General features: G+C 48.4%; 1 protein-coding gene and 1 long non-coding RNA gene across 5 annotated transcripts in view; one reads left to right on the top strand and one right to left on the bottom strand.

Annotated features, from left to right (window-relative positions):
- Positions 1–671: 671 nt before the first annotated feature.
- LOC133384024 (uncharacterized) lies at positions 672–14,701 on the bottom strand. Its single transcript, XR_009762452.1, has 4 exons — positions 14,512–14,701; positions 4,732–4,915; positions 3,830–3,961; positions 672–926 (listed from the first exon to the last, which is right to left on the bottom strand). It is a non-coding gene; the product is annotated as an uncharacterized LOC133384024 (long non-coding RNA).
- Positions 12,898–22,812, top strand: part of EFR3B (EFR3 homolog B) — a 163,707-nt gene continuing 153,792 nt past the window's right edge. The window contains exons 1-2 of one of the 4 annotated variants that reach the window (XM_061625876.1): positions 12,898–12,939; positions 16,471–17,297. In XM_061625876.1, the coding sequence (XP_061481860.1) occupies positions 17,291–17,297 (7 nt within the window). In that variant the 5' untranslated portion in view covers positions 12,898–12,939; positions 16,471–17,290. Of the gene's footprint in view, positions 12,940–14,757; positions 14,836–16,024; positions 16,091–16,333; positions 17,298–22,812 lie in introns of those variants that run through there. The other 3 variants (XM_061625875.1, XM_061625878.1, XM_061625874.1) reach the window with 3 other exon arrangements.

Genomic DNA, 22,812 nt, shown 5'->3' with positions numbered 1-22,812 from the left:
TGTTTTCTAATCAGATTGAAGCTGGTTTCAGGGAAAATGCATCATGTCAGTATTTCTCAGGAAACGTCAGAATAGGTGTTGGGATTGTGGCTAATGTTGCGTGCACGTGGCTTCACAAACCAGCCGTGGGCACGCTCCAGATGTGGAATAAAGGGGAGGGCGTGCACCACCTGAATCTCCATCCTTCCCATGAATAAAAATGACCACTATTCTCATGGATGCCGTTCTCTTCCACAAGGGTGGGCCAAGGGAAGCTGAAGTATAACAACATCAGAAGGGCCAGAGGTTTTGCCCAGCCCTGCTAAGATATTGCACACATACAGGATGGAAGCAGGCATCCCTGGCGGCTTAAAGAAATGCTCTGGACAGGACTGCATGTGTGCATGAGACATCGGACAGTGGAGTCTGACAGGAGGTTTCATAGGTTTGCCCTCCTTCTTCATGTCTCCTGGAGGACCAAGATCTCCAGAGCAAAAATACAGTCAGCAAAAGGAAAGAAAGTCCACGGAGGGGAACAAAAGCAACCACCACTAACCACCACCCCTTTTCACACCGTGTGCCTACTCAGTGGTTATTGTTATTGCCGTTATTGGTATTTATTGCCTGCTCTTCTCCCAGAAGCCCCTGGGTGAGTTACACCAACATTAAACCACAGCGTTAAAAACAACCAATGGTTTCAAACGCTTGCATTTATTAAAAAGAAAAGCGAGAGCATTTTAGCAGGCAGGCCAAATTCAGGCTGAACGCAGGAAGACTTAGTCCCAAGTAAAGAGGCATAAGAAGTTGCGCTCTAATCAATCCTTTCCAGACTTGTCTTCAGCAGCAAGCAGGATGGTTTCTTCCCAAGCAGAAATGCACAGCATGGTCCAGGGAGGTGCGCTTCAGAGGAAAAGGTGCTCTTTCCTCAGAGTTGATGCATGGCTGGTCTGCAGAGATAATTGATCATGAAGGAGAATGCCATTAACATGTGGACAGGGCTGGTGCTGAAAACAGGCCAGTGACTACAGAGGGGTGTGTGTGTGAAGAGATGGATCTTGAAAAGGCTGGGATTGCACAGAGGGTTTGATTCAGACTTCCTGTTGAATGTGCAGATGTCAGGGGGAAGGTCTTGCTCTTGATCACAACCCCTCCCTACATCCAGCCACCAGATGTTTTGGACTACAATTCCCATCAGCCTCAGCCCCCATGGTTGCAAGATGCTGGGGCTAATGGGAGTTGTAGTCCAAAACATCTGGAGGGCACCAGGTTGGCAGAGGTTCTTTGAAATCTGAACAGGGCTTACCCCAAATCTTGCTTTGGCCTGCCACTCCTGTTCCTTGGCTTCTGGAGACAAAGTGCTCCAAATATCGGTGCATTCTCACAATCTAAGCTAGAATATTGAATTTAGCACTTGGAGAGAATTTAGCAAGCACACAGCAGTTTCCAGGATCTGGTTAGCAAAGGATCAGGACTGTAGTCGTCCAGGGTCTCAGGGGGACTTAGACCCTTTACTTTTTTGAGAGTAGGATCCCAAGCAGGGTCCCTATGTCTCCAGCATCCTACAAGCCAATCAACATGAAAGGAGAGTGTGTTAGCCACTGAGAAGAGTCTTCTAACATGCTTCCTTGTGCTTTCCTGCTGATTGGAGCCAATCTTAGTGAAAAGAGGTGAGTTAGCCAATGAGAAGACTCTTTTCAGTAGCTAACACTTCCTCCTTTCATGCTGATTGGCTCCTTGGGATATCTATTGTTATGGGTAAAGGCATTAACAAGAATCTCATTCTCAACCCACCAGCAAAAGAAGAAAAGGGGGAGATGGCATGGTTGTGGCTATCATGAAGAGACCCCTGCACGTCTGAATTTGCCACTTCATGACTGGGTGGTGGTAGGGGGAAGTGGGGTGCATTTACTAGAGAAGTCAAAGGGGACATCGTTACTCAGGGATCGGGTTGCAGCCTCCTTTGCAAAACAGAGACTGAGTACATTGTTGTGGCTGTTTACCGTTGAAAACAAGTTTCAACCCCAGGAATTGGGTGTTTCCTAAAAATATACCTCTCAAGTGCTGAAGGCCAGGGTAACGAAGTGCGTCTTCAGCATTTGCCTAAAGCTGTAGAGTGAAGATGCCAATGCACCTCTGTGTGGGGACTCGGGAGGGATCCAGGGGTGTAGTCGTCCAGGGACTCAGGGGGATCTTAAACCCTTTCCTTTTTTGGGAGCAGGCTGCCTGTGTCTCCATCATCCCATGAGCCAATCAGCATAAAAGGAGAGTGTGTTAGCCATCGAGAAGAATCATCTAACACGCTTCCTTGCCCTTTCCTGCTGACTGGAGCCAATCAGAGTGAAAGGAGGTGAGTTAGCCACTGAGAAGACTCTTCTCAGTAGCTAACACAATCCCCTTTCTTGCTTATTTGCTCCTAGGGACTTCTGTTGTTGTGGGAGAAGGCATGAACAAGGATCTTATTCGCAACTCAGCAGCAAAAAGGGGGCGTGGTTGTGACTAACATGAAGGGACCCTGCACTTCTGAATTTGCCACTCCACAACTGAGAAGGACCCAGAAACTCACAAGCATGGAGGCAAGTCCTGGTGGTAAAATGTTGAATGTGACAAGGGGGCAGGGCAAGCATGGGGTTGGGATGCTGAGTGGAAAGGGGGAACAGCCGGAGGTGGGGGGGGTCGGAATGGGGGAGAAGCTTGAGAAATTGTGTGGATTCAGCATGTGCACTGTGGGAGTTCTAAATGGGGCTTTCCAGTCTTTAATATGGTTCATTTGTTTTAACCAACAGCAACCACAGGAGAATACATATTTGAGCAGAGCAGTTTGTGTGTGGACGCGTGCATGTGCCCATGTGCTTAACCCTTTCCCTTCTAGCCATCTTCTACTGCAAATCTCTAGCCCCTTAAGGGGAGAGATTGATCTATAGAGCAGAACAAGGCCACTTCTGGGTCCACCTGCTTTCCTCTGAAGAAAGCCTTTAAGAGTTGGGACTGTTTTACTGAGAGAGAGAGATGCCATTCGCCCTGATTCAGGGCATGTTTATTGGAAAGAAGCCCCACTGAATTCAGTGAGATTGTCATCCAAGTGAGTGATTGTGGCTGGGTAACTCTGACCCAGGAAATGGATTCTTTAATCAGCTGGAGTACTTTAACTCCTCTGCAGTTCACACCAGCATGGATGGGGGGGGGGGTTTATAGGAAATAAGTATATAGCACTGCAAAGGGTTTGCTCCCCCCCCCCAAATAAAATTCTCCTTTGCAGATTGTGGTGTTGAATATTCTCCAGATAGTAGAACGCAAGACCATGAGAAGAGCCCTGCTGGATCCATCTGATGAGTGGAGACTGGTGGCTCCAATGTCAGACTGAATCCACCCAGTGGGGCACTGAATAACCTGGAGTGAATTCACTGCGCCACTGACATCGGAGCCACCAGTCTCCACTGAGTCGAGATCCACTACTCCAGCATCCTCTTTCCAACAGTGGACAGCTCAGTGCGTTTTGAAAGTCCACAAACTGGACATGAAAGGGAGAGAGCTCGCTCCTCCCATTGTTTGCCACCACCCAGCAATCAATCTATAGGGGTAGACTGCCTTTGAGATAGGAGCTTGACTTCAACAAACAGGGCTAATATCAGCTGATTAGCCAAACTTTTGTACTGAGGACAGAATTTTCACCAAGTCTGCAAGGGGCAAAGAAAGAGTTTTCAACCCCCTGTCTGTGCACTATGGCCCCAACTAATATGGTTCCCCCCACAGTGGCTACAAAGAGTAAAACAAAGAAGTGGGGGAGAAACAGAGCTGCATTTCATGTCATAGATTAATTTTCTGGCACAAGGATAATTTGGATAGAACTCACCTTACTTGCAACAACGCCTCTTCCCTGAGCACTTACTGATCTCCTTTTGTCCGTCACCACAGCGACGCAGACATCTCCCTCCGTTCTCAGCACATTTTTTGGTAGCACCGCCTTTTTTGGCTTGGGTGAAATCTGGAGAAGAAAGAGGGGGGGATGAGAGAGAGTCAGAGAACACTCCCGAGGGGTCGAGCCTGTCCACCAGAGAGAAGCTGCCTTGGAACCCTGCGCCGTCTCCCAAGATTGACCTTCTGCTACATATTCCAACCGCCTTCCCATAGGCCCTGCTGGCCAAACCCTCTGCAGGGGCACCAGGTTAGGGAACGCTGGTGTGAGCAGAATGCAGGGAAGGGGGCTGGGATGGAGACTGAGACCCTCCCTCTTCCCCCTGCACCTTCAGCTGAAGGTCTCAGCCAAGGCTCCAAGGAAGGCTGCGTTAGAGTTAAATGGGCTTCCCTTCCAGGGTGATTGCAGCCTTAGAAAGAGAAGCCCACTAGCCCAGGAAACTGGTCTCCATGCTTCCTCCCCAGCAATGCTGACTGATTTAGGCTTGTCTTTTAATCTGCATTCATTGAAATGTGTTCTTGTGGTTTTTTTAAAAAATGGCTTGTTTTGGATTGCTTTCCACATGTTTGGATTTGTATGGGAGGTGGTATATATGCATAAGAACGTAAAAAGAGCCTGGCTGTTGCTGGATCAGGGCCAAAGCCTCCTGTCCTCATAGTGGCTAGCAGTGGGAAGATGCCACTGTGGGAAGCCCACAGGCAGGATCTGAGTGCAAGATGTGTGATTCCCAAAACCTGCTATTTATTCAGAGGTGTGTGTAAAACCAAGGAAAGACGAATAAAATAAATAACTGAATTAAAGCATGCAGCTCTGAGGAGAAGCATTTATGGAGACTGTACCTGGTGCCACCAGCAGCAGAACGAGGAAGGTGATGGAGAGAAGGAAGAAGATCTTCATGGCTGGATGTTGGTCGGAATCCGAGAGATGCTTGAAGCCGAGAGGGAGCGCAATGCGCTGGGAGAGGAGAGGCCCCCCGTTTATAGGTGGTGGCTTGAGGACTGTTGAAATCTTGTGGGAGGCCAACTGTCATTTGAAGAATAGATGTTGTAAGCTGTTAATGCCATGAGCCAAGGACCAAGACCATAGTGTTATACTAGGTTCCTTTCTTCTGTTTCCTATTACTCCATCACTGCTGCATTTCTAGTTTTAAAACCATGGAATTCACTCACACAAGATGCGTTGATGGCCACCAACTCAGATGGCTTCAAAAGACAACTTCATGGAGAATAAGGCAATCAATGGTTATGATGGCTATTTTCTCCCTGAACTTCTGGAGTCAGTATGCCTCTTAGTGCTAGTGACTCAGAATCACAAGTGCAGAGAGTGGTGTTCAGTCTGGTCCTCCTTGTACGCTTCTGGTTGGTCACTGTGAGAAGAAAAGGCTGCTTGACTATGATGGGCCTCTGGCCTGATCCAGCAGAGCTCTTCTTATGTTCTTATCAGAGTTACAGGTTTTTCAGATGAGTTTTTAAACGTTTTTCAAACAGTGCACAGTTAAACCATGGCCATGAATGTGGATGGATTTAAAAGGGGTTTGAGACAACCTCATGGAGGAAAAGGCTATAAACGGCTACTAGCCACAAGGACTATGTTCTACCTCCACTGTCAGAGGCGCTGTGCCTTTGACTATCCATTGCTGGGAATCAAGGGGGGGAGAGTGTGGTTGCACTCAGGTCCTGCATGCAGGCTTCCCATAGTCATCTGGTTGGCCTGATGCTAGACTAGATGGACCTTTGGCAGGATCCTGGGGGGCTTGTGTAGGCCCACCTCTTCTCTGAAAGACCCCATTGTAGTAGACATGAGGTTGTCTTCTTCTGTTCTCCAAATAATCTTGTGAGATAGACTCATCATAGAGCTGAAAGAAACTAAAAAGATCACCTAGTCAAACCTTTGCCAACATGAGTTGTTTGAGCTCAATCTCAGAGCACTGACGGAGGGTCTATATTTTTGGATGGGATTCAGTCACATCCCAGCAAATTGAGGTTGCATAATTAAAGCAGATGTGGACTCCTGCATAACAAACGTGGGTTTTGTAAAAAAAAAAAAGGGGGGGGAGAGTACATTTTGCTGTAAGGAACGTGACAGGAAAATGATCTGAATGATGGTCAATAAATAGCCAGTGTTGTCTAACCTACACACAAACTTGTGCAGACAAATCAGGATGAATGCTCAAAAAACAGGTCATCTGGAAGTGACCTCAGATGGAATCACTTGCCTCAAAAACATTGAGCACACCTAGAATTTTGCTAGAATATATTTCACCTCCCACTGTTTAACTTGTGCAAACTGAGACACTCCTGAGGTCCACTGGATACTATTCTGCAGAAGTCAGTGCCATTATTCCACAATTATGTTTGGAGTTTTTTTAGTGTAAATTTTGCAAACTGTTGTTGTACTTCACATATTCACAGAAATAGAAACAAAAGAAAATGATTTCGTATTGGAAAATTCACTAAAATTGCAAAGTAAATCAGACATATTTAAAGTGACCATCTGAACTATATCAACTGTCTTAATAAAGTTGCTTCCTCCCTGCTAAAACAAGATCAGCACAGGACATGTCTTCTTTCTATTATTTGGGCTGAGTGCAGGTGTTGCCACCACTCACCATATGGAAGGTTACCAGAGCATGGACAACTGAAGCCAGATTATTCCTGTCCAGATAGGGACGTAGTTGGGCCACCAACCGAAGTTGGTAGAAGGCACTCCGTGCCACCGAGGCTACCTGAGCCTCAAGTGACAGAGATGATTCTAGGAGAACCCCCAAGCTACGAACCTGCTCCTCCAGGGGGAGTGCAACCCCATCCAGGACAGGCTGGACATCCACAATCTGGTCAGAAGAATCACCCACTAGCAGCATCTCAGTCTTGTCTGGATTGAGCCTCAGTTTATTAGCCCTCATCCAGTCCATTGTCCCCACCACCCACCTTGCCTGCTCTCTGGAGTCCCCTCTCTGTGCAATCACCCAGGTGGAAGCGGCAGTTAGAGAGGACACTAGGAGGAAGAGGCATGAAAGGGTAGGCTGGCTTGCCGTCCCCACCACATTTTGAGTAACGTTCTTGTGCAAATCCACATCACATTTGGAAAAAGAACCACAGAAATGGGAGAGCCCAACTGACAGGCAAGAGCAAAAAAAAGGGGGCAGGTGGATGGGGAGAACGGCCGTGGACCTTGGACCTGAGAATTGCTTCTAAAAATGTGTCCAGGAAGGAAGAGTTTTCCAAAAGGTGTTGAACCTGCAATAATGTTCATGGTGGGTAAACCACTTCAAGGAGGAGATGGCTGTCAGTGGCTGTGTTCTGCCTCCACTGTCGAAGACAGAGCCTGTCCCCGTACCAGCTGCTGGGAATCACAAGTGGGGAGAGTCGCTGCTGCTTGTGGGCTTCTCAAAGGTGCCGGGTTGGCCACTGTGAAAACAGGATGCTGGGCTATGAGGAGCCAAAACATCCAGAGGACATGAGGCTGGGAAATGGTGGGCTACACCAGTGTCCTCCCTGTGGACTGGAGGTGGGTCTCATGTCTGACCCACAGGCCTTTCCCAGGCCAGCTACCTGCACTCCTGGGAAAAGGAGCTGGAGAGCTTGCTTAAGGTGGGACATAGGAAGTGCATACAGACACAGGAACCTGCCTCATACCAAGTCAGGCCATTGGGTCCATCTTGCTCAGTATTGCCTACACGGACTGGCAGCGCTATGTGGAGATGCTGTCAGGGGCCGAACCTGGGACCTTCTGCAGGCAAGGCAGATGCTCCACCACTGCGCTACGACCCTTCCCCCTCAGCCTGCTGGATCAGGCCAGTGGCCCAACTAGCCACAGCCACCAAGCAGATGCCTACAAGGGAGGGAAGCCTGCAAGCAGGATCTGAGCGCAAGATCTCCCCACTCCAGCTGTGCAGGCAGAAGACAGCCATCAGGGTGAGCAGCCATAGGAATCCTCCTTGCCTGCGCCTCTTCCAGGTTTCGCCACACAAGAAGCCTCACGGATCGGACTGCATTACTGAGAGCAGAGTATCAGCATCTGATAACACACATGCAGGTCAAAGGGTCTAGCTGGAGTCGTTCTCATCAAGGGGAGTTTTGCCAGTGGGTTCCAAGTGGGCTGCACCAGTAGGATCCGTGCCTGGGGGGTTCCCTGCTGACGTCATGGACTGAAAGGCCAGAGGCACAGTGCTGCAGCATCAGCAGGTGCTGAAGATGAGCTTGAGGGTGGGAGGAGAGAGGGCACCCGCCCCGTCAAAGTACTGGGAGGGAGAGATGCTGCCGCCGGCTGCTGTTCTAGCTCCTGCCAAAAGAAAAGGGGAAAGAAAAGGCTATCCCGTTCATCTCCAGAAATGTGGCAATAATACCAGTTGATTCAGCAGCTGAGTAATATCTCTCTGTCCACCTTGTCTATATTATTGTTGCTGGTGATGATGTTAAAATATGCTATTATTGATGTTACACGGAGCACGGTGCAACACAGATCTGAGGACATATAAGCCCCTTGAAGTCTCTGTTGGAAAGCAGCCTTCTCCAACCTGTGGCCCTCCAGATGTTGTTGGACTGCAGCTCCCATCAGCCCCAGCCAGAATGGCCAATGCTCAGGGATGATGGGAGATGGAGTCCAGCAACACCTGGAAGGCCACAGGATGCCCACCCTTGACCTAGACCAGCCTTGTCATACCTGTTGCCCTACCTGATGTTTGAATGACAGTTCCCATCGGCCCAAGGCAGCATGGGTGGGGAACATAAGAAGAGCCCTGAAGGATCAGGCCAATGGCCCATCTAGTCATAGAATCATAGAGTTGGAAGGGGTCTGTGAGGCCATCCAGTCCAACCCCCTACTCAATGCAGGGATCCCACTTAAAGCATACCTGACAGGTGCCTATCGAGTTGCCTCTTGGAGGCCTCCAGTCTGGGAGAGCCCACCACCTAGGTCATTGATGTCTAGCATCCTGTTCTCACAGTGGCCAACCAGATGTCCTAATGGGAAGCACACAAGCAGGACCAGAGCGCAGGAGCACTCTCCCCTCCTGCTATTTCCAGCAAGAGGTATTCAGGGGCATACTGGGTCTGACAGTGGAGGCAAAACATAGCCATCATGGCTAGTAGCCACTGATAGCCTTTTCCTCCATGAATTTGTCCAATCCTCTTTTAAAGCCATCCAAGCTGATGGTCATCACTCCATCGTGTGGGAGCCAATTCCATAGTTTCACCATATGGTGTGTGAAGAAGGCCTTTCTTTTGTCTCTCCTGAATTTTCCAAGGTCTAGTGTTAGGATAGGGGGAGACAACTCTCAGCCACTTTCTCCACACCATGCGCACTTTCCTACACCTCTGTCATGCCCCCGCTCACTTTCTCACTGTTTTTCTGAAAAGCCTCCGTTGTGGCAACCTTTCCTCATCGGGGCATTTCTCCATCCACTGGATCATTTCGGTTGCCCTCTTCTGATGCTGTCACAGCACTACAATATCCTTTTGTGGGGGGTGAGGCAGCCAGAACTGTACACAATATTCCAAGTGTGGCTGCCCCATCAGTGAGATAGACTGCCCTGGGAGACACCGTCTCAGTAAGTTCTGCACACATAGAGTCCCTCCCCTTGGAGACTTGCCTGAGGCCACAGCATGTTTCTGAAGGGCTGACAGACTTTTTCTCTCTGGGCTGAGTTTGGGTAGCTGGGTTTAAGGCACAACTGCACAACTACCAGTGTGACCAGAGTTCAAATCCCCACACAGCCATGAAGCTCCCTGGGTGACCTTGGGCCAGTCACTGCCTCTCAGCCTCAGAGGGCGGCAATGGTGAACCCCCTCTGATTACTGATTACTGTGAAAACCCTGTTCATAGGATCACCATAAGTCGGAATCGACTTGAAGGCAGTCCATTGCATTGCTTACACAATGGTTATGGGTTTTGTGGCTCTCAGCTGAACAGCAGTGAGACTTTTAAACGGCCTTTGACTAAGGGTGGGGGAGAAATTCAGTCCAGTTCTCATTCAAAGCTGAGTCTATCAAACCCACCCTTTCTGAGAAGCAAAACACAGCCACCCTTCAAAAGCCGCACTTCTCCAAATTTTGCAAATGACACACAAAGAGAACTGAATTGGACAGATCTTTCAATTGAGTTCACATTCAAAAGTGAATCTGTCAAATTAGCGCTTTCAGAAACACTTTGAGAACCAAATAACAGCCATCCTTCAAAGTGTTCATGCACCCAAATTCTCCAAAGAACCAATGTTTACAAAAAATGCATGTATTAGGGGAAAGTGTGCATTAAAATGAATATATTAACAAAAAACCCAAACACCATTCATATTAGGGGAACTGCTTGCAAAAATGTGTGCATTAGTCAAAACTGCATATAAAAATGTTTTTATTGGGAGAAATTTATACTAAAATACTGATGAATGTTCATGAGGATTTTTTTTAAAATCCACAGATTGTTGCAGAAATGTGGAGAATTGAATATAAGACTGGAAAAATGAGAAACAGAGGGACCCAAACTTGACAGATCCTTCCTTCCCTAGGGCAGGAGCCTAGATCTTTGATTTCCCAATGCTCTGTCAAACTAAACCCCATTCCCTGCCCTGTGTGTGTGGGTCTTCCCTCAGAGAATCAGTGGAAGTGAAACCCCAGGGTCAGGATTCACTTTCCATAAAATCAGTCGGTGAGACAGCAACCAGAGCTGGCGGACAAGAGCTGGAATTGGCCCAGATGTTATTAGGGGCTGCATCAAATTTCTGCAAGGTTTGTTTTTGATCAGAACTTGCTCCCAAAAAAGCCATCCAGCCTTGGACATGTCATCACCCTGCCCCACTGATAAACCCTCATTCAACCCCCAAACCCCTTGCTTTGCTTTGTAACAATGCTGGCTTTAGGCCTGGAAGGTCCTGCAGTGGGCATCTTCTCCCAGGAAGTGTTACCTAATGGATGGAGGGACTGGCTATGGTTCCCCCTTAGGCAAAGCCCTATTACACAGGTAGCCAATGTGGTGCCCTCCAGATGTTGATGGACTACAATTCCCTTCATCTCTGACCATGGGCTGATGGGTGTTGGAGGGAGTCGATCGATGTCTCAAGGGCACCACGTTGGCTATCCCTGTCTGATCCTATAGCCTTGGGGAGGAGCATCACTCTCTGTCCACGCCCATCTTATCTGGCACTCCCACAAGGAAGAAGAGGAGGTAGAAGACCTTCATGGCTGGATGTCATTGGGAGCGCTTTTAGCCAAGGACTACACGAGGAAGCAGAGGGGGCCTACATTTATAGGTCACTGGGAGATTGTGACACTTTCAGGGGTCTTTAGAAATCCTGCGGCGGGAGGGGGATGACCACAGCACCTCAGCCTAAAGCCCTGTTGCTTTCCCACAACTGGCCTCCACCAGTTCCCACACAAGAAAAGGAAGCAGGAAAATTGAGAGAGAGAGAGAGAGAGAGCATCAGTCTTGCATAGGTATGGGGACAAAAAAGGGAAGGGAGGAGATATGGGCACAGGACCCATCTCATGTCTGTGCAGGTCACAGCCTTTGCCAACCTGCCACCCTCCCCCAGATGCTCTGGACTACAACTCCCATCAGCACCAGCCAACACAGACATAGGATCCTGGTGCTGATGGGAGTCGTAGTCCGCTTCTGGCGGGTGACAATTTGGCAAAGGCTATATTACGGTGGCAAGTGGAAGAAAAGCCCTCTGAGGAGAGACTGGAGGAACTGGGCATGTTTCTCACTTGAGAAGAAAAGACTAAGGGGAAATGTGATAGCACTCTTCAAGCACTTGAAAGGTTGCCACACAGAGGAGGCATCCCTGACAGGTGCCTGTCCAGCTGCCTCTTGAAGGCCTCCAGGGTTGGAGAGTCCACCACCTCCCTAGGTCGTGGGTACCATTGTTGTACCACTCTAACAGTTAGGAAGTTTTCCTGATGCTCAGTCAAAATCTGGCTCCCTGTAATGAGCCCATTATTCTGTGTCCTGCACCTGGGATGATTGAGAAGAGATCCTGGCCCTCCTCTGTGTGGCAACCTGGAAACTGAAACTGGCAGATTCCTCCATCCCTAGTGAAGTGTCTTCTAGCAACAACCATCCCAGCAGGCTACAACAGAGGGAGATTTGGGGCTGCTGGGGAGGGATAGGGGTTCAGTAGCTGCCCCCTTGTCCATTTGAATTCCAGCAATCCGGCTCTCAGTACTGATCCACCATTTTTTGTTCCCGACTGTTTTCGCAATTGCTGATTCATGATTTTTTTTCCCAGCAAAAAAAAAATGTAATTGCTAATGAAAAAGCTAATGAAAATGTTTGTGCTGTAGGCACTTGTTCCACTGAGTTAAGAATGTATCAGCTTAGAGAAAAACTGATTACAAAGACAATGATGTAAAATTGAGAGCAGATTTTTTTAAAAAAAAAACCCTTTCCGATGACTGCCGTGCCCCGCTGCAAGAAATTAATGCCGGTCTGAAAACGATGCAGATTGTCAGATTATAAAAATCCACTTTAGCTAATATTCTCCCTACTGGAGGCTTTCTCCATTGGCTCAGCCCAGAGCCAGATATGTTTAGCTCCTCCTCTCCTTGAACTCATTTCCCCATCCCAGCTGGTAGTTATAAGACATTAGCATTGAAGAATTCAAACTTGAGTTTGCTTTTTTCCCTTCTCCTTCCTGTTATGCATAACCAGAGGTCCTCAAAGGTCTGAGCTGTGTGTGTGCTAGTGTGTGCATTTACCGAAGTAGCAGACTTGTACCCTGCATTGAGATCACTGAGACTTAGTAAAATAAGAAAAGCTGCTTTATTTACAGAATTACACAGGATAGAGGAAAGGCATACCTAGTTCTAACTAACTAACTTGGAGGCACAATGCCCAGACTTGGGTCTTGCCCTCATGGCTCAGGAGACAGAGAGGAGACAAAGATGTCTCTGTCATAGTTCCACTTTCAAATTCCTGGGAAACGATTATTTTCTCTCTCCCTCTGACTGCAGCATGATACACATTTCTTCTGGGGGAGCCGTCACAGAGAGCAGGAACTCGATGGAGCCAGCAGGGGGCATTCCAGGGTTGCTTGCTTGTTCCAGACCAAAAGGGTGAGCTTTGAAGCACCTGCTTATTTCAGTGGGAATCACAGGACAAAAGTACCATGCCTGATCCTGTCACCTGTATACGGATGATGGGATTCCAAATAATGTCCTGCCTTAAGTTTCTGAAGGCTGCCTATGGAAACAGCAGATGAAACGATTCCCACAGAGGACAAGGAAATTTGGCAGTTGCCACCTCTCAGACCTGTCATGGGATTGGTTCACTGAGAGCCAGCTGTATCATCATTCGGATGACAGACTTGGGAAGCTGCCACATACCAGCTCAGAGTGTTTGTGCAGTGAGCCAGGTAGTGTCTGCTCTGATTGGCAGCAGCTCTCCAAGGGCTCAGGCAGAGAAGGGTCTCCCATTCAGTTTGCATTCAAAGCTGAACCTACAAAATCTGCACTTTCTGAAACAATACATAAATCGAAACACGGCCACCTTTTGCAATTTGCAATTTCATTGAATTCAAAAATGCAGCTCTCCAGCCAAGTCATGTATACAAAAATGCATATATTCGTGAAAATAACATGGAAAAATGCACCATATTAGCAAAAATGTGTAATATATATACACATTCTTATATGCAAGTATTTCTGGATCAGGTGATGAAGAATAAAACCATTCACAGCGTTATGACTTCAGACTATGCCCTCTGCTTTTTTGGATGCGAGATTTTCTAACATTCCAACTCATCAAAGAGTTTGTCTCTTTGTATCTGGTGAAGTTGAGGACATTGTACATTATTTACTAAGTTGCCCCCTATACAACTCCCCAAGGCTTAAATTTCTTTCCTACATCCTTCGTTCCTTGTCAAACAGATCTTCCCTCGAGCAGATATGTATTCTGCTAGCAGGCAACAATACATTTATAACTACCCAGGTCGCAAAATTTGCTCTAGCTGCGGGGAAACTAAGAACTAGATACCAAAAAAATCTTGTGGGGTGAGTGGGTTGTGCCCTGGCGCCATCATGGCTGTAATGCTTATCCACTAAGTCAGGGGGTGGGTCAGTGTATCTTTCACTCAGGAGAAGAAATTTTATTTGAAATTTAGTGCTGTTGTCCCTTTACTGTATGCTCTTGAACTGTGTTTGTTGAAATATGACTTGTATTTTAATATGTGTCTGTGTTAGAATTGCTTTGAATATGTTTTCTTTAATAATATGTTTTTAACCCTCTGACTGGAACAGAGATCAGGTTACAGATCACACAGAGTTCAGATCACAGCAAGGCCCTACTCAGCATGGCTACACAAGTGAAGACGCTGTCTCAACACTTGACACCTCCTCCCCCCCCATATCCCCCTGAAGTAGGATGGGGCAGGTCCGTGGCGATGGAGGAGGGGATGGCTCAGCCAGCTCCTTCCCCTGAGCCACCCCTGGCATCTCCTCCTGTGCCTTCCTCCACAGAGCTCAGGGCCTCCTGTGTTGTTCTCTTTTCCCTCCCTCCAGTAACAACAACCCTGTGTGGTAGGTTAGGCTGAGAGAGAGAGAGAGAGAGAGAGAGACTAGCCTGTGGCTGAGTGGGGATTCAAGCCCAAGGGTCTGCCACTTCAGCTAACACTTAGTGGGGGCTGGTACCTTAAGGCCTGCCTGTCTTCTCCGGTCCAGGAGGTGGCACTGCCTACCCTCTTCCTCCTCCTCAGTCTCAGTGCTGCCCGTGGCCAGCCTCCCAGGCAGGCCGCTGCACGCTTGCCTCTGCCGGCTCCCTTGTCAGTGGGTGCAAGCTGTTATTCAGCCCCTGGAGCTGAGAGCAGGCGAGAGAGTTTTGGCGGGATCCATCAGCCCAGCCCTCTGAGAAGCACAGCTGGCTTCACTCAAGGGCCAACTCCTTTAAAAGAAGGCTGGCAGGCCAAGGAGGGAATCTTCTCCAGGGATGCAACCAAGGGTCCAGGGTGCAAAGAGGTGACTCTCTGGGCAGTGGCTCCTTGGCTTGTCTGTGCACTCTCCCTCTCTCTGCTGGATGGGACTACTGTACTGAGAGAGACGGGGGAAAGCACAAGACAAAAGCCCTGGGTGTGCTGAGAGCTGGCAGAGGGTGAGAGAGGTGCTGCCAGTTGAGCCAAGCTCATGGAGGAAGGAGTATGGCCGCCAGACAGGCAGAGGTTGCTGCCCCTGGCCTACAGGAAAGGAAGGGAAGGGGCTGTGACTGCCAGGCTGAGCTGGAGCTCAAGGAGCTCCCTGCCTTGAAGAGGGCCATAAATCACAGACTCTGGGATGGCTTGAGGGCAGTGGGGGGGATACCCTGTGAAGTGATGGGCCTCCAAGGACGTCTGGGGCAAGACCCCACGCTCGAATGCATGGTCGATAAAGGAGCACTGGCAGAAGGCCATGGCGAGGAGCTTGGGGGCAGCGAGATGGCGCCTAGGTGCTTCGAGGTGCCTTCCCCCCTCAGCCTGCCACACCCACATAGGAGCCCACCAGGAAAAGGACTAGAGGGAGTTGGCTCTCCCTGCCATTGGCGCTGGCTCCACCGACTGATGGCATCTCTGCCTTCCGCCCCACCAGCCGCCACTGACCATGCTGGCTCCCGCAACGCAGCTGCATGAATGGCTTTTCTGCACAGAAGTTCTCTGTCTTACGCTGTGGGAGGAGGGCAAACAAGTTGTAGGAACATCAAAAGCTGCCTTATATTGAGCCGGACCATTGGTCCATCTAGCTCAGTATTGCCAACACTGACTGGCAGTGGCTCTCAGAGGATTCAGTCAAGAGGATATTCCCTGGCCTACCTGGAGATGCCATTGGGGATTGAACTGGGGACCAGGGGTGTAGTTGTTTGGGGCCAGGGGTTGTCTTAGACCCCCTACCTGTTGGGGGCCAAGGTCCCTATATCTCTAGCACCCCATGAGCCAATCTGCATGAAAGGGGAATGTGTTGGCCACAGAGAAGAGCCCTTGTCATTTCCTGCTGATTGGAGCTAGTCAGAGTGAAAGGGGGTAAGTCAGCTACTGAGAAGACTCTTCTCAGTAGCTAACACTCTTCTTTCACGCAGATTGGCTTCTAGGGTGTCCTACTGTGGGAGAAGGCATTAAAAAGGATTTCATTCTCAACTCCACAGCAAAAAAAAAAGGGGGGGAGTGCCTGGCTGTGACTAACATGAAAGGCCCCTGAACGTCTGAATTTGCCACAACATGACTACTGGGGATCTTCTGCATGCAAAGTAGGTGCTCTACCACAGAGCTTAAAGAGGAAAGCCCAAGTCCAAAACGCGGCCCCTCTCTCCTCCTCCTCCTCCTCCTCCTCCTCCGGTTTCCGAATGCCTCCAGCAACATGCCATGTGCAGGGACAGCTGGAGAGTGTTAGCTGACAGCATTTCTTCAATGTCCGCTTGTTCTAATAATAAACTAGCCTTCAGTCTCTTGGAAGCTCAGCCTGCCTCTTCCATTTCTGCTTTTCTATCCCAGCTTCTGCGCAAGGGAGGTGGGCTGGTGTTTTGGTGGGTTTGGACCTCTTGCTGCTGCCTTTCCCAATCAAAAAGTTTGCTCCCACTGTAAGCCAACGGGTGTGTATAAGTGACTCCCTTTTCTCTATCACTGGCAGACCAAGCAGGGGATGGTTCCTGCTCCTCTGGATCAGAACCCGAGTCATCTGGGTGCCTTCCGAGGAGGATACGCGGCATAGATGCCTGGGCTCCTTGAGTCGTCAAGACCCTGCTGGCACTGACAGCTGCTCCTACCCGTGTCCATGGAAACAGCTGTGGGCAGCCCAGGAGGGAGGTGGGAGCTGACAGTCTAGGGAGGAACCTGACTGACAAAGGACCTCACTCCACCAGCCTTCTCCGTGCTAGGCAGGGTGGCAGGCAGGTGGTGACCAGCACTGCGCCCGAGGAAGCCACCACTGCAGCCGGGCCTTTTGCGCTTTGCTCCGTTGCATGGCATCTTGCTTTCTGGATCTTCCTGATGCAAAAGACAGCAGAGACAGAAAATCAAAACGACTGACAGCTCTGCAGCGGGGGAAGCGGGCCTGGCCTCCCACTAAGCAAGGTGGCATCAGGGGATTGCCCTGGCCCTCGCCGTTGGCCCCAACAGGAAGGACAGCAGACACAACCCCAGTGCCCGCCTTGGTTTGGGAAGCGGAGAGCCGTCAGTGGCGGATGGGCGCTGCAATTCAGCAATTTCCTTTGGGAGCCTGTCGGTCTTAGAACACGGTTTTAAGAAGGAAAGGCATCCATCTGTGTTTGCTGGGTTTTCTAGCAACTTGTTGAAAAGAGAAAGCCAGCGCCTGCCTGTCTGTCCATTTCTGCAGCTCTGGGCTTGCCAGGATTTGGCTTGGAAGTGGGCCTTGGGGGCTGCACAGGACGAGATCTCTCACAGGCTGAAGTACAACAGGGCAACAGTGGAACCCCACCCTGGACACCACAATGGCAGGTAAAGGGAAAATGACAGAGGTGGCTGTTAGGGGTGAGAGTCATTCAGCCTCCCCTGTTACACTTCTTGTGATGAAGGGCTCTGTGTATTTGCTTTTGTCTCCATGCGTTGGTGTCGTGTGTGTGCAAACATTTACATCAAAACAGATTTGCCGCCACTCCCAGAAAGAATGCCTACAAATCCAGCTAGTTCATGCTACCATGTAAAACTGTAAGGGCTACAGAAGAGAGAGCTTTTTAGGAAAGCTTTGAATCTGCAGCTTGATTGGCAGTTCATTTTTGTACTGTTGTAGACCTTATACGTTTTAAAAAGTGCAAAGATTACTAATATTGATTATCTTGTTTTTCACCATTTTTGAGTTTCTCAGGAAAAGCAGCTGTGACCAAAACAGGAGATCTGTAGTGCCTGAGATACCGAAATCGTAATCCTAGACATGTCTACTCAGCAAGTCCCAATAGGGCTTGCTTCCGGGCAAGTGTTTGTAGGATTGCAGCTTCAATCTCTCTGAATTTGATTTCTTCCACAAACTCATTAGATTATGTTGTGCAAGCCACCACCCTGCCAGCCTTTGCCCCTCCCATCTGCAACATGGCGACAATACTATTGGCCTACCTTACAGGATTGTTGTACGGATCACAACAAGACAACAGATGAGAAGATGGTGGCCAAATGCATGACTCAAGAGGCTGCATGGTAATCTGCCTCTGACATTGCTCTTCTGTGCTGCCACAGTGCATTTATTTCTTATTATTTATTTATTAGATTTATATCCCACCCTTTCTCCCAGGGCGGCATGTTTCTGTATGTCCCTTCCAGAGAGGGGAAGTAAACTGAGTTAACGATGAAAAGTTTTGCAGGTTGAGAGGCAGTTGTGGGGAGAAAGGGACCAAACAGCAGGGGCCTCCCAAACTGGGGAGAGGCCTGCAACACCAAGGAGAAGATCCAGAACATGCAAGAGATCAAAGGAGGAGGGGGAGACTGTAAACTAGTGTCACAAGCCGGGGATCCTTCATGTAGGGGAAGGAAGGGCCCCAAGCTAGTCTTGGGTTGCCAGGTTTCCTGGGACTCAGCAGGAGGGCAGAGAGTGGCGAATGATGAGTGGTGCTGGGCAGAGGAGGGGGCAGTCCTTGGAGGAAAATGGGCCAAGCCTAGCAGCGCCTGTGGGTGGGGTGGGGTGGGGCACCTGGCTATTCAGCGGATGAGGCTTCACTGTGCCTTGGGTTGGAGCCCAGATATACGGAGCAAAAGGCCTGAAGCTGTCCACGCAGAATGGCCTGTCCTTGCAATTCTGACCCCTAGTCCTGAGATGTTGCTCCTACTCCTAGACAGCCCGAGGAGGTGGCAAAATCCTTGGAACTTCATGTCAGACCTTAGCACAGGGGCCTAGGCAGAGGGAGCTTGGGGGGTGGGCAATGCCCAAGTCCTCTAATGCCGTGGGTGGGAGGGGGGCAAGAGCCTGAATGCACTCATAGAGCAAATGGGTTCCGTGGGAGGACATTGACTGAGCCAGTAGAGACCAGTGGCTCCAGTATCAGTGGGGCAGTGAATCCTGATACCAGCAAGGCCAGTCCCCTTGTCATGAATGCACAGGGCCAAGGGTTCTTGCTTTCTCCCTTCGTCCACGTCTACTTAGAGTCCTTATATGTCAAACGTTAGTTCACCTAAGCCGCGGTTATCAACAGCAATCATCAATGCAGGCGGAGGAGACACCACTCAAGAATTCTTGAGTCTTGGAAGGCACTAGAAATTTGGGAGTCAGACTTCAGACAGCAGAATAATCTTTATAATATAAGCTATTTATTCATATCTTGCACACTACAACGAATAAAATGCATTCTAGGTGGCCTTAGCCAACATTGCAGAAAGAGAAAACAGGAATACGCATCAGCAAGAAAGAAATTGCTGGATATCCATTTAATATCAAAGTATAAGACTTTGAAGGCACATCTTAGTTAAAATAGGTTACAACAGATGAAAGACTGAGTTAAACTCTACGTCTTGTTACAGAGCCAAAGGTACAAAACACACAGAAGTACATGCCATAATACAAGACCCATCAAATGTCATGGATGGAATAGATGGATGGTTCTGCATTCTTTTCGACCCTCAGTCCAGCCAGAGTGGAAGGTCATGAGTGCTACCAAAGCTGACCTTTAAAACACTTTTATGTCAAAGAGAGGGCATGTTCCCATGGCCTTATCAGTTGCCGCCTTTTCATTGTGCCTCTTCATGCCACTCCTCGCCTAGTGTGATTTATATCAACCATATGAGAAGATTCCATGTTCATACAGCCAGAATGTTGGCTGACTGCCTAGACTTGCTTATCACTCTGTATTTTGCTTCATTGTAAACATTGCTTTATTCAGAAGAGAGGCCCATTTTTAAAAGGAGAACTTTTTTTACTCTTTGCAACTTATGCATCCAAAAGCTATAAACTAAGCAAACATAAGTGAATGTAAATGATTTCAGCACATTTTATACATATTTTAGGCCAATATCCAGGCTGGTCCATTACAATCCGCTCTGGATTCAGCACCTTGGGCAACTCCTTAGAAGTCTGCACTAAAACCCAGAGTGGTTTTAGTCCAACTGACAGTCACCACTGGGCTGAGCGCACCACAATCTCCATGCACTGAGTTGGAGATCTCAGTCTGTTTCCTTCTCCCATTTGCCACAACACACAGAGGTCAGTTGACACAAACCCGCTCTGGCTCCACATGTTCCCTTTAAGCATGGAGCCCATGTGAACATATGTAGGCTTTTCAGTGTTCAGCTGAATGTATGCGCCCAGTGGGGGTCACTCTGCTCCACCCTCATGTGGTGAGCAACAGCTGAGATGGGATTTTCTCAAAATCTTGATGTTAAGCTTGTCTGCACAGATTTTTTTCTTTTTCTTTTTTCCTGCATAGATTTTTTTTCTAATTCCTGTTCCACTCCTTGAACTCAACGAGAAGCAAGTTTTTTTAAAAATTAATTCTGCTAAAAATATGAACAATTCTTGCAACAGTTCCAGTTAGGATCTGGGTTTCAGTTTGCCCGTTGCTTTTGCTCCTGACAGAGAAAGTGTTTCAGCAGAGAGAAAAAACTTTCGCACCAAGAAACATGTAGCCTTTAAGATGCAATGAGAACCCATGCTTCTGATGGTACCGAAAAAGCCCCAAATGACTTGGGAGTGGGACCCACATCCTTGGAAAAATGCCTTCTCCAGTGCTTTCCAATCCAATATTTGCAATCTGGGGGAAGGTGCCCTTCCTGCAGTCCCATCAGCAGGAACAGCAGGAAGAACAGAGCTGCACAACTCCTTCCTAACGGAACCTCAGACATTCACAGCCCTCTTTACCTCCACTCAGGAAACATGTGAAAACTTCCTTATTAATCCAGGCTTTGGGCTAACAGTTTTAAGAATTTTTTTGCTGCCGGTTTTAGCTGCTGTCTGCAATGTATTATAATGTTTTGAATTGCTTTTATTTACTGCTGTGAGCTGGCCTGGGCTTCCCAGGACCCGGGGGGGGGTGGTTTATGCATTTAAAATAACAACATTCTTGCTTTACTTCATCCCTTGGGCAAAACAGCAAAAAGTTTAGAATAGTCTCCCCCCCTTTAATTCCCAGCAATACGTCACACTGTTGTCTTCCTAAGTGTGACATTTTGAGTTGTGATCACCACTTCATTTGACCCAATAATTATTGCACATTTATTTCTACCCCCAAAAGCACACCTCCGCTTGCCAAAGGCATTTTGGTCTTTGGTTGCTGCTGCTTGGGGGTCGTTGTGTTATTATCCACAATTTCTGCAGCGTGCTCCTGTGTCTCAGCAGATCTCTCTTAATGATGGCTGCATAAGCCAGCCCTGCAGGCAGGAGAGCTATCGATTTTGGCACCCGGGTGGCATTTTTGACATTCGCCAAAAGATTGCTATCATTATTTGTGACGAAGAGTTGGTGGTGGTTGGATGGCATTTGTAAATCTCAGAGTTGGCACACAGATCTTCTTTTCTTAGCTGCACTCTCAATTGATGCACCATCTGTTCCATGTAGATTAAATATATGTGTATGTGGGGGAGACAAAATCTCCTGTGGGTGGATGAAGTATGATGGTAGAAGCATAGAACAGTAGAGTTGGAAGGGGCCTATAAGCCCATCGAGTCCAACCCCCTGCTCAAATCTGGCTTCCTGCAACATGAGCCCATTATTCTGTGTCCTGTACTCTGGGACGATTGAGAAGAGATCCTGGCCCTCCCCCGTGTGACAACCTTTCAAGTACTTGCAAAGTGCTGTCATTTCCTCACAATCTTCTCTTCTTGCAGCTAAACATGCTCAGTTCTTGTTGGAATGTATGAGGTTCAACTCCAACTTGGTGGGTTGAGGCTGCATGGGGTTAAAAAGGGTAGCTAAGGAGGAGACCTCTTGGTTGCTAGGCTATACCTGTCCTTTGATCCTTGCCATCTCTCCCCTTCCTGCTAGACTGATATGCAAAGGATGTTGATCCCAGTTCCTTCCCGCCTTCCCAGTTTTAAGAACATAAGAACATAAGAAGAGCCTGCTGGATCAGGCCAGTGGCCCATCTAGTCCAGCATCCTGTTCTCACAGTGGCTAACCAGGTGCCTGGGGGAAGCCCGCAAGCAGGACCCGAGTGCAAGAACACTCTCCCCTCCTGAGGCTTCCGGCAACTGGTTTTCAGAAGGATGCTGCCTCTGACTAGGGTGGCACAGCACAGCCATCACGGCTAGTAGCCATTGATAGCCCTGTCCTCCATGAATTTGTCTAATCTTCTTTTAAAGCCGTCCAAGCTGGTGGCCATTACTGCATCTTGTGGGAGCAAATTCCATAGTTTAACTATGCGCTGAGTAAAGAAGTACTTCCTTTTATCTGTCCTGAATCTTCCAACATTCAGCTTCTTTGAATGTCCACGAGTTCTAGTATTATGAGAGAGGGAGAAGAACTTTTCTCTATCCACTTTCTCAATGCCATGCATAATTTTATACACTTCTATCATGTCTCCTCTGACCCGCCTTTTCTCTAAACTAAAAAGCCCCAAATGCTGCAACCTTTCCTCGTAAGGGAGTCGCTCCATCCCCTTGATCATTCTGGTTGCCCTCTTCTGAACCTTTTCCAACTCTATAATATCCTTTTTGAGATGAGGCGACCAGAACTGTACACAGTATTCCAAATGCGGCCGCACCATAGATTTATACAATGGCATTATGATATCGGCTGTTTTATTTTCAATACCTTTCCTAATTATCGCTAGCATGGAATTTGCCTTTTTCACAGCTGCCGCACACTGGGTCGACATTTTCATCGTGCTGTCCACTACAACCCCGAGGTCCCTCTCCTGGTCGGTCACCGCCAGTTCAGACCCCATGAGCGTATATGTGAAATTCAGATTTTTTGCTCCAATATGCATAATTTTACACTTGTTTATATTGAATTGCATTTGCCATTTTTCTGCCCATTCACTCAGTTTGGAGAGGTCTTTTTGGAGCTCTTCGCAATCCCTTTTTGTTTTAACAACCC

Source organism: Rhineura floridana, chromosome 4 (genome assembly GCF_030035675.1).
Source record: "Rhineura floridana isolate rRhiFlo1 chromosome 4, rRhiFlo1.hap2, whole genome shotgun sequence".
In the NCBI taxonomy this organism is placed as follows: domain Eukaryota; kingdom Metazoa; phylum Chordata; class Lepidosauria; order Squamata; family Rhineuridae; genus Rhineura; species Rhineura floridana.
The sequence above is the reverse complement of the archived record's forward strand: the minus strand, read 5'-3'. Positions and strand labels throughout refer to the sequence as shown.